At 45.1% G+C, this 12225-nt stretch overlaps 1 protein-coding gene across 11 annotated transcripts in view; it reads right to left on the reverse strand.

Moving 5' to 3' along the window:
- Positions 1-12225, reverse strand: part of TBXAS1 (thromboxane A synthase 1) — a 402124-nt gene that overhangs the window by 201584 nt on the left and 188315 nt on the right. For 10 of the 11 annotated variants that reach the window (XM_053257591.1, XM_053257594.1, XM_053257596.1 and 7 more), the window contains one exon: positions 2036-2132. In XM_053257591.1, the coding sequence (XP_053113566.1) occupies positions 2036-2132 (97 nt within the window). Of the gene's footprint in view, positions 1-2035; positions 2133-6828; positions 6938-12225 lie in introns of those variants that run through there. The other variant, XM_053257598.1, reaches the window with a different exon arrangement.

The raw sequence follows: 12225 nt of genomic DNA on the forward strand, positions 1-12225 counted from the left end.
GCAAACATCAGCAGCATTGACAATCCCGCAGAGGTCACACAAACCTGCTTAACAATATCAATTGGGAAGAGCAGGACATCACTCGTTGAATACTTCAGTATTTATCTAACAGTTTTGGGATATTCAGAGTGCTCCACATGATCTGATTAACCTTGTAAAGCAGATCAGTATTATCGTGCCCATACGGAAGATGGGGGGGGGGGGACAGAGATAAAAGACAGAAGCTTATCTAAGTGCCAAACTATGCATTAGTTAAGCACATGCTTAACACAGATGAACTTGTTTCTTTTAAACTAAATAGTAGCTGGTCCTCCTGTAGATTGCAGCCATGGGAGCAGGGCGAGTTTTTTTTACAAAGGTATCCCCCACTACTCTCCCAATCCAGATCGGGTATCCCACCCTACGCAGCAGCTACTTGTCATGGGGTGGGGGGTGGGGGAAGCACCTCTTTGGACAAATGGTCTTCCATTTTGCCCAGGCAAAGCTCATTACAAATAAAGTATGCATTTTGAGGGATTTTTAACCCACCTTTTTCAGCAGCAAGCCTCTCAGCTGGCCTAGCATGAAAATGCTACACTTCCTTAGTATTTGTTCCTGCCCTGAATTATTGCCTCCTCCCCTGCCTAATCAGTCTTTTCCTTTTCCTTTACCCTGGTAATCCCTAAATAAATCTGATTGTACCACATTTCCTCCTCCTCCTCATTTTCCAGACCAAAACTATGCACATATTCTGTAACGAACTGTTCCATGTAGCCATGCCGATTGCCCACGTTAGCCCAAAAGCTCAATTTGAGTGTAGCCAGCACTCTGGAACAGTCTCATTAACAAGGCAGACCCTTGCCAGCTCCTTCCAGGTCAGCAGATGTAGCGTTGGCTGGGAAGGAGTGGGAGAGTGGCCATGCAGCCCCCCACCCTGGTGCTGGCCATGCCCCCTGCATCTGATGTTGACAGAGGCGTAACTAGGGAAAACGGTGCCTGGGGCAAGCACTGAAATGGCGCCCCCCCACTGCGCCCCCCCACCCCCCCAACATACTACATTATACTTAGATTTTTCCTCACAAGCACCCGCCGCTGCCGCCAAGCCAGGCCACTGACTGGCCGCCAGGCGCCAGCAAAGCAATGGGGGGGGCGCAGGCGGCACGGAAGGGACCGCTCGTGGGGAAGGGGGCACCGACGCACTCCCTTGACTGCTGCAGCACTGCTGCACTGAGCAGGAAACATTTGTATTAACAAATTTTTTTAAAAAATTTGGTCATGGTGGCACCCCCCACGTGACCAGAAAAGATGGCGCCCGGGGCACGTGCCCCCCCTGCCCCCCCTATAGTTACGCCTCTGGATGTTGACACAGGGGGTGTGGTTGGCATGCGCAGGCAGAGCGGCCATATTGGGAGCCTGTCCCTGGGCCACCCATGAGTTCCAAATGCCCGATTGGTGCTTTTTAGTTTAAAAGAAACACCTATTAAGAGTGTACTTAACGTACCATGTACAGTTTGGCCATTAGACAACCCAGTATTTTGTGAGCAAAGCAAAATTTGAATCAGGTACTGTACCTCCTGGCTAACTGTTCTATTGCTTAGAACACTGCGCCATTCTGATGTTTCATGCCCTGGGCAAGGATACAGGGTGCTTCCAGGCCGTTTATGCCTCTTCTCGAGAGGACTGCCTCATTTGCTAACTTGCTGCTAACTTGGCAAAGAGGCACCTTTTAACGTGGTGATGCTCTTTATTTAGCAGGGGGAGAGTAACTGGCCCTATCCACCCCCAGCACAGTACCTCCAGTGACTGTTGCTGGTGTCTACCTTCTGTTTCTTTTTAGATTGTGAGCCCTTTGGGGACAAGGATCCATCTCATTTATTTATTATTTCTAAACCACCCTGAGCCATTTTTGGAAGGGCAGTATAGAAATTGAAATAAATAATAATAATAAATATTCTGAGAACAAATTAGATATGAAAAAGCATCACATGCGCTTTGGGACTTATTGTTCTCTCCTGAAGAACACCAAAACCTTGAAATGGCTCCTTTGGCTACTCACCATTCTGTTAGTAAAGTTTCCAAAGTCCTCCACTAAGATATGTTTGATCATATCCGGTTCAGATATTACCATGTACATCCGACGGCCAATATAGTACCTGTATATGAAATTAAGAATCATATTAATAGTGAACAGGAAAAGATTTGGCTATTTCTTTGGACAAACCACCTTCCATTTTGCCCAGTCAAAGCTCATAACAAATGAAATATGCATTTTGAGGGGTTTTTAACTTGCCTTTTTCAGCAGCAACCCTCGCAAATGGCCTAGCACGGTAATGCTACACTTCTTTAGTATTTGTTCCTGCCCTGAATTAACTAATAAGTGCTCTCTGTCATGGTGATCCTACAAGTTATGGCCTACACATGGAGGCCATTAAAAAAAAATTCTGTGTAACAATAGTTCCATGTGGAAGTCATACAGAAGCATTATCTGAATCATCTCCATATGAAAGCAATGATCTTCTCAAGACGGTAGCATGCTTGGGCTTTCGTGACAGAGGAAGGAAGCAACGAGCCCACTGTTTGGCTACTAAAAACCACCAAAAATCTAAGGTTGAGACTTGGGTACTGCCTAGTGGCGGAGCCAGAGAACAAAGGCTCGGGTTCTGCCCCGCCCCCAGTGGGCCCGCCATGCACACGCTGTGTGTGCCAGTGACATCCCTTATGTTTGATGTCACGTGCACGTGAGCCGATTGCTGGAGGGCCCGCGTGAGCGCTGTGGAGCATATTCCCAGCCAGCGTTTGCTGGCTGGGAGCATTTATTTCCCATTCTCTCCCTCACTGAAGGGAGAGGAAGGGAAATAAATGCACCCAGCCAGTGTTTGCTGGCTGGGAATGAGCTCTGGAGGGCTCGTGCAGGCTCTCCGGAGACTAAGCCATGCCCACATGCACATGACATCACGCACAAAAGGGGTGTGGCCTGGTCTCCTGAGGGCCCGCGCAAGCCCTCCAGAGCTCATTGTGTAGTAGCAAGGTAAGAGGAAAACCTGGGTAGAAGTGATTGTGTGGAAGCAAGGTAGGAGGAAAAGCTACCCAGGTTTCCTTCCTACCTTGCTTCCACATAATCACTTCTACCCAGGTTTTCCTCTTACCTTGCTTTCACCTAACCGAAAATTGGGAGCACACACAGCTCCAAAATCCAGGTGGAACACAGTTTTTGATTATGTGAATGACCTCACAATTAAAATTAGGGTTATGCAAAACCACTGAGGAAATTCTGAAGATTAATCCAGGCACTGATGTTCTCTCTCATCACAGCCAGTGGATAGAATGTTTCAGCTGCATGAAATGTTATCTTAGCTGTATTTCAGAGGGATGAAATTAACTTTAAAGACAACGTAAAGCAAACCTCTTTATGAAAACTGGAATCACATTATGTTTATGTGGATCAAAACATATTGGAACGGGCAAATTGGTTGCCCTTCTCCTCTCATCACCCATAGATCTTCCCAGGGATACTGACAGCCCACAATGAAGTTAAAAGCTATTGTGTTCTACTGAGTCACAAGGACCTTCCTCTGTCATTATGATGAATTTAGTTATTTAATATGGAGGTGCTGAGTTTGAGGGAGGAAGAATAAGGATGAAAATGGAGAGAATCCAATAGCACACAAATGAATTAAAAATATGCAGAGGAAAAACCAGTGAAAATTGCTTTTATGTGAGGTTCACAGCTGCCTTTATGTTCTCAATCTGCATTTGAGAAAAGATGGATGAAAAAACAAACAGAAGGTATCAAGCACTTTCCTTCACCTCCACCAATGACTGCCTTCCTGGTTTCTCAGTCAGCATTTTTACTATATTTTTCCTATCCTTAACTGGGAAATAAAAAGAAGCTGAGGTACAGGAATGTCTTCAGGGGGAAAATCCAGATGGAGAAATGAGCTTGATTTGCGGAAACTGCAATATACATCTTCATTCTAAGGTCACTGGCTGACAAGGAGATTTCAGAAGCTGGCTTCCGTTAATTCCGAGATTAACGGAACACGGGATTCTGTTAATCCCGTGTTCAAGACCAGTGTTGCGCTCGAGCAACAGGATGCCGTTCTTGCGCAACAAGGTGCAGAAGCAGATGCCCACATCTTGTTTCTCCCTCCTTGTTGTGGAAGTGCACCTTCCAGCACTGCCTCCACCCCAATGACTTTGCATAGCTCTGTAATCTTCTGGTATGTGTGCAGCTTCGTGTGTTGTGCTAGTGTAGCATTAGTCTGGATGACAGCTACTGTTACCAGTAAATGGTAGGTTTTAGTACACCTTTCCCCCCCACACACACACACAAAAGAGCTGTTATGCATCTCATTGTGTCACACAGTCATGAAACTAGTATTTAAAATATGCCCATTTTAATGAGTTGGCCAAAATTTGTTTTCAATTATAGCAAAAATGGGTCAAAACAATGTTGTATATTTGGCAGAACAACTTACTTCTGCTTCAATGTAAACATTGTGTTTTGCATACAGAACCACTAAGCTGAAAAGAGATATAGATCAGGGGTGGACAACCTGAAAGTTTCCAGCTGCAGTTGGACTACGACTCCCAGCTTCCCTAGCTGCAATAAACTGTGACTGAGGTTCTGGGAGTTGTAGCCCAACAGCAGCTGGAAACCCTCAGGTTGGCCACGCCTCATACAGATAACCCTGAGGCATCCTGACATCTAGTGGAACAACTGCCCTGCCCACCTCAAAACCCACTTTTTCTGCACAGCTTAATCCAGTGGTGTAGCTGCCAGTTCAGAAGTGCAGGCACTCTCCATGATAGCCCCCATGGCTATGCCCACCCTGACAGCCACAGAAGGCGAGAAGTAATGGCGCTCCGTTCCTGCATGTTTTTCCTCCATGACACCCCTGGGCTTAGCCTCTCCATCCCTCATTCCCAACTGGAACCAGTTTTAAGCACATGTAATGACATCAGCTCGGATTCTTCCCTCCCCACTTTTGTATCTCCTTCCCCATCTCATTCTGTTGTTCCCATTTTTAATATTTCATGACATTTATATCTCGCCTTTCCCCCATGGTGGCTTACATAGCAATGATTATGGGGTGCTTTCCAGGTAGTCCCCAATTCAGGCACTGACCAGACCTAGACCTGCTGCATCATGAAGCTCCATCATGTGCCCTCAGATCATGCCCTGCAAGACTAGCAGACCAGGGGTTTCCAACCTGCGATACTCCAGATGTTGCTGAACTACTACTCCCATCATCCCCAGCCATTATAAATTGTAGCTAGAGATGATGGGAGTTGTAGTTCAGCAATATCTGGAGTACCACAGGTTGGGAACCTCTGTAGCTTCTTGGGTGCAAAAAAGCTGTTTATTGTGCCTATAAGGCATCCTGTATTATGTGATGAGATAAACAGATAAGATAATCCTCTCAAACATTCCCACATCTATATGTCAGAGCAGTGTAAGGGGCAGGACTAGATTTCCCCGTTCTACGCAAAACCAAACTGTTGCAGACATATGTAAACTATATCTGGCTATCCATTTTTTGACATATAAATTATATGTCAATTATAAAATATTTTATACATCTAGGAGGCACAGATACTTTTGCTTTCCTGCATGTGGCAAAAAGGCCAGAGGGGCATATGAAAGCATGCATCAAAGCGGTCAAGCACCCACCCTCAGTTCATCCAGTTCACCTCTAGAGGGAGCCCAAGAGATTTTGTTCCCACAAACCAGGTTGCTGGGAATGGGGATGCACCTACTGTTTGTATATGTTTTCCTGAGTGGGCCTGCAGCCTCAAGAAATTCTTCTCTCTTACAGGTAGACATCTGGTTCTGTTACATGGTTAAAGGTTTTTTATATAGATGCAGTTTCAATGTACACGTTCCAGTTGCCTTAAGACTTTTTCTTTTCTTTTCCCCATTTTCTAGTATTTGTCCCTGGGAAATTACTGTCCATGTTTTTACCATTTGGGGATACCTTGTTCCTTTTTTTTTAGTGTGAGGGTCAAACCAGATGTTACTTCAATGGTGTGTTTGAATCATCCAGTGCTTCAGATTTCTCACACCTTTTTCCTTACATAAAGCTGGTGGGGACATGTAGGTGGGGGCAGGGTGTGTGATCAGATTAGGACTCCAGCTCAAAGGAGGAGCTTCATGCACGGCTATTCAACCCCCAATTCTGCTATTTGCAGCATATAGCAACTCTGGAGGCAAACAGCAAGGTGAATTTGGGTGGGGGTGGGAATGGCATGGGGGAAGGCACGGGGGAAGGAGAGGAGAGCTGGTCTTGTGGAAGCAAGTATGGCTTGTCCCCTTAGCTAACTAGCCCCCCCCCCCCCCCCGTTGCATATGAATAGGAGACTAGAAGTGTGAGCACTGCTAAATATTCCCCTCAGGGGATGGAGCCGCTCTGGGAAGAGCAGAAGGTTTCAGGTTCCATCCCTGGCTTCTCCAAGATAGATCTGAGAGAGATTCCTGCCTGCAGCCTTGGAGAAGCCTCTGCCAGTCTGTGAAGACGATACTGAGCTAGATAGACCAATGGTCTGACTCAGTATATGGCAGTTTCCTATGTTCCTATCCTGCTTTGAAAATTGGAGTTACATTGGCTAGTTTCCAGTCTTTTGGTATAGAACCTGACTGTAGGGACAAGTTCCACATTTATGCTAGGAAACCAGCAATTTGACATTTCAGTTCCTTCAGAACTCTTGGGTGGATGCCATCTTACCCTGGTGATTTGTTAACTTAGTTTTTCAAGACAGTGCAGAACAGGGCTGCTCAAATTAGGCCCTCCAGCTGTTTTTGGACTACAACTCCCATAATCCCCCAGAAGTGAGGAGCCAGAAACACACCAGGAGTCAAACCAAGTAGTCAACAGGGGCCAGAGGGTGAAACAGAAGCCAGGATCACACCAAAGTTCAAACCAAGAAGAAAAAGCAAAGCAACACATCAGCTCAAGCAGAAGTCTCTTACACTTCCTGCTACAGAGAGAGAAGGCCAATGAGTGATTCTTTAGGGTGGGGCATGCTCAGGGGTCCAGAAGGCTAGGAGTTTGTTTGCAATATAGCAAGCAGCCACTAGGGGCACCAAGGGGCAGAGCCGCTGAGCAGGCACGGCCACATAACAGTGCCACAGTCCCAGAATCAGAGGCTCAAAAAGCGGCTGCTTTTTTCTTTTTATAAAGAAAGAGACATGGGGAATTCAAAGCATGAAATCCAAACATGCCATTAAAGTAACATTTCATTCAGCCCAGTGCTGTAAAATTCATCATTCCTTGGGGTTCGGCTCTTTCCCCAGTTTCTACAAGCTAAATCTTGGAGTAGAGAACAACCGCTTCTCTAATGACAATCCATGCAGAAGAATATTAAAGTGCTATGTGAGCGATGGCCACCTAGAAGCTCTTCAGCTCTTTTTGGACCACACCTCCCATCATCCCTAGCTGCTAGTGCCTGGGGATGACGGGAACTGTAGTCCAATCTTTGGAGTTCAGTTCCCTCCCCAGAGTTTCTTCAAGTTAAATTTTGGAGTGGGGAATGGATCTATATGCACGTCTCTAGTGCCAATGCATGCAGGTGATCACTGACACCCTATAGGAGTGTAGGAACCTGCCCTATACTGAGTCAGACCATAGGTCCATCTAGCTCAGTATTGTCTACCCAGACTGGCAGCGGCTTCTCCAAGGTTGCAGGTGGGAATCTCTCTCAGCCCTATCTTGGAGATGCCAGGGAGGGAACTTAGGACATGCTCTTCCCAGAGCAGCCCCATCCCCTAAGGGGAACTGCTTACAGCGCTCACACTTCTAGTCTCCCATTCGTATGCAACCAGAGCAGACTCTGCTTAGCAAAGGGGACAATCCATGCTTGCTACCACAAGACCAGCTCTCCTCCATATACAGGGGTGGCTAAGCAGAGTTGTAGTCCAACCAGCTGCTGCTGGACTACAACTCCCACAATTCCCAGCTGCAAGTGCCTCAGGCTGGCCACCCCCGCACTATGTACTGCATTGCCTGTCCTTTCTCACACTGAAGCTGTTAAGGTTTGTTTTGAAATTCTGACAACCTATTGTAGAACAGTTATAGTTTTCTGGCATATCTTTAACCAAAAGAAGAAGCTGCCTCTTTTGGGCTTTTACATGGGCATTTACTCTGCCAGTAGTTTGAATGAATGAATACAGCATACAGAAAGGTGGAGAACATCTTCAGCAATGTGTGATATTGGTGGTGGTGAGGAGGGAACTGGGATGTTACATGCAGATCCCTATTTTAATCTGTGAAATACTCAAGGACATATTATTGCAAAAAAGCATGTGCTTGAATGTTTGTAACTATGTTAGAGAGGTAAAGAGGCCGTCAGACAAAGTATTGCATGGGATTATCATCTAATTGAGAATTGCTCGTTTTATTAAGATTTCCAATGTCACCCTTTTTTTCTTTTAGCAAGTCATTTTTATTTGCTGCATTTTGGGTTCTCACAATCCCTTTATGTTCAATCTGGACTCTCTCCATAAAAAGAGATGAAGAGGCACATTTTCAGACCAAAAAGTGTTAAAGGTTTACTGGTAATATGGATAGCAAAAGGATATTACATCCATTACATAAGAACATTTATAGTGTTCAAGAAAGGGAGAGAGGGGTGCATGTTTGTCTCTGAAAATCCTACCCACCCCTCACATTCTCCCCAGCCCAAGATATAACCCTCCTATGCACAAATCAATTCCCACTCCAACACAAAGAAATGGCCGTCAAAATAAAGCACAAGCCCTACTCACACTTTCTGTTGAACACACGTAGAACAGGCATGCACATACGGATCTGTATGCCCATCCAGTAACTCACACTTTATGTTCAATGCAGGTACCATAGAACACTTCCTATTAGTACCCTGAATTTAAGCGGGGGGTGGGGGTTGTACCCCCAAGTTCTCTTTTAAAATGGATGCATGTACTGTCATTCACCCCAAAACATGTGCATGTGTACAGACACCTATGCAAACACACAAAGTAATGTGTCTGAATAGGGTTGCATTCATCATAGTATTCTAGGCTGACCAGGGTTGTAGCTATAATTAAGCAGATGGGTTCAAAGATCGCAGGCCGCCCAATTCCTGAGGGCCACCGCCCAGCACCACCCCTCCCTATTTTCTTCATTATCTCCCTCACTTCGAGGGGCCTCAGGGGAGAGGGGCAAACATGGGCCCCCTCTCCCCTAGCTACGTCCCTGAGGCTGACATAATGGCCCCAAAGCAACAATCTAGTAATACCTTTATAAGCACTAAACAAAATGCTTTTCAAAAGCAGCTGGCTAGAGGAATCCGGGGAGAACTAACTACATTTTTGGCAAATAGGGAAAAGGGCTGGGGGGGGGGTTGGAAACCAAGAGTTGGCAAGCAGATGGCAGTGCCAAAATCACACAAGGTCCCCAGTCTACATCTAAACACATTGGACTGGGTCTCACGATCAGTGAGACCCAATTTGGGGCGGTGAGTGGGGAGGGTGCCCTGTGTGGCCAGATTGGCCACTCACACGATTGCCGGCTCCATGATGAAGCCGGTGGGGGCTGGGGGGAGCGGGGGCCAATTGGCCCCCGCAAGCTCCAGCATGCCCTGCACGAGTGCGCAGGGCATACTGGTGAGAACCCCGGAGCCGGGAAGCGGCTTTTCGCCTCCCCTCCAGGGGTCTCCTCGTGAGTAGGCGTGGTGTGCCCGGTGGTTCTCATGATTGGAGAAAATCAGGCTAGAGGAGGCTAGCCCGATTTTCTTCGATTGTGAGAATAGCCCCAAAGTCACCAAATCTCAAGATAATACTGGGAAGTAGAATCAAAAGCTGCTGGAATGTGTGGAGCAATCTAACACTCAGAATTTGTTCAAAAAGCTTCCCATATCTTTTTGCTATTTGGAAGGATATATTATGAAATATAATATGCCCAGCAAGTATAGGCCGGTACCACCACATCCATACAAACTGTTGCAGATAATATATATGTTTACATACATATGCTAATCTGTTATCATTCCCCAATTCTATTATCCGAAAGGTGTTCTTGTGCCAAACAAGCTATCCATCTCCACAACGATATATACTGCTTTTACTTTTTGAAATGTCTAGTCTATTCATTTTAAATAATCATCCACCCAACTTGCGATCATTAATTATTCTTCAACCCACACTGTTAGTATTCCCTTGCATAAAATACTCTACAAAGAAAGTGAATTACAAATTTCAGTTTCTACATTGTATCACTGTAATCTAACTTGGTGGATCTAAATAAAAAGTCGTTATTAGCATTTGCAGAGCATTTCTGAGTGTTCGAAGCACTTCATGTACATTATCTTCGCCATCCGTATAACAACTCTGTAAGGTATGTCAGTATCAGCAACATATTGCAAGTGAGGAACTGAAGTTGAGAAACAATGGCTTGTCGGAGGTCTCCTTGTGGGTTTTCGAATCAGAGTTTCCTAGTTCCCAGCTCAGCCCTCCACCATAAAACCATCCTAAAAGGCCTAGCCCTAGACAAAAAAAGTGTCTTCATCTGGTGCCAAAAATAATATAAGGATAGCGCCAAGAAGACTTCATTGGGGAGGGAATTGCACAGATGTGGGGCCAGGGTAGGTAAGACACTGAATCCAGTCACCACTCACCTCATCTCAGAAAGCAGGGATACACAAAGCAAGGGAGAAAACTGTTTTTAAAAGACAGTGGGAAATAAGCATGCTAAAGGGAGATGTATTTTGAATGGACAGTATTAAAAAAAAATGAATGGGTGGTTTTCTTAAATGCCATTCATTTCCCAAGGACAGACAACGATCTTAAAGCCCATAAGATCTTGTATGCATAAAGGTCACTGGTAATTTTGCTAATAGCCAATCAAAGTTTTAAAAAACTTCTCTTTGGGATTAAATTGGGACTTATTTGTGCTAAATCCAAAGACTGCAAGCAGTGGCCTTTCCAACAGCTTCTATCATGTGTTAATGTAACATTGGATGTTAAAGCCTTAAACAGGGTGAAATTACACAGTAGGAAGATTTCCATTCAGATTTTGCCTTGTTTTGCAAGATAAACACTACATAAAGGGTATTTTTGTTCAACATAGGATCTGTGTGGGAAAACACCTGTGCTCCATTCACTCTGTTTATAGCCGGGCCATCAACTTGCAGAAGGCTTTGATCTGCCTATCTGTTATCAGTTCCATGCATTTCAAACACGTTGCATGAATCATAATAAAAAGGAAAAATGGGGGAGGGTGGGTGGGGGCGAGGGCTACAGAAGGGTTTTTAAATAAGGGTTGGTTTTATTTCTTTAGACTAAAGCCTGGTAAAGACAACAGAGATCATCTGGAAATCCAAATGCAAAATAAAATGATAATATCTTTTCTCTTGCTAAGCGAGAAGGAAAACATACTTGGGCGGTTGGGGGGGAGGGATACTGAACAAACGAGGAGAAATTTGTCTTTAAAAAGACAGTGGGAAATAAACATGCTGAAGGAAAATGCTACTTCTTAATGCCATCCATTTCCCAAGAAAACAGAAGAGAACCTCGGCCATCTCTTCTTCCCTATTTTTAGTTATGCTCATTCACAGCAGGTAGGTAAAAAACACAGGAAAAAGTAATGTATGTGTTTACTCATTTAAAAATAGACATCACCACTTGCTTAATTATTTCAGAGGTCAGCAAACTGATCTGCCATGAATGCAGCCTGCGTCCTCTTTTAATGTAAAATGTTGACTCTTTGGCACAAAATGGTATATGGCTAAGAACCACACACTGCCCAGATGCAGTTTTTATAAAGACAACCGTTTGGGGCCAGAGGTGTAATTGCATGCATCTTTTTAACTTTATTTTTAAAGCACATTTCCAGTCTTATTTTTATATTAGCATGTGTATTCTTCTTTAGTCTTCTAAAAATTACAACATTATATGCAGAGGGGTATAAGGGTGGGGCAATCCTTTACATGAAAAGAAGCATGTGGGGGGGGGGACAGAACTCCCCATCTCCACCTTGCCTCAATGCTGTCTGTCATTTTTAGATTTCAGTAAGAAGTGGAGAGATTCAGATCAGTCTCCTCACTCTCTGCTAAATTGGTTGGATCCAGGATGGGGGCCGTCACAAGTTCCACCCCCTCAGTCTCCGATTCTGAGTTGTTGCTGGAAGGGGAGGGGGTGGCAACAGGTTGGGCCATGACGTACAGTATGTGATCAGGAGACACACTGGGAGGGTGTCCCGACAGGTGCACTCTCAGCATGGCCACTGTCTT

The sequence above is a fragment of the Hemicordylus capensis genome, chromosome 5, assembly GCF_027244095.1.
Source record: "Hemicordylus capensis ecotype Gifberg chromosome 5, rHemCap1.1.pri, whole genome shotgun sequence".
NCBI classification, from domain to species: Eukaryota; Metazoa; Chordata; class Lepidosauria; order Squamata; family Cordylidae; genus Hemicordylus; species Hemicordylus capensis.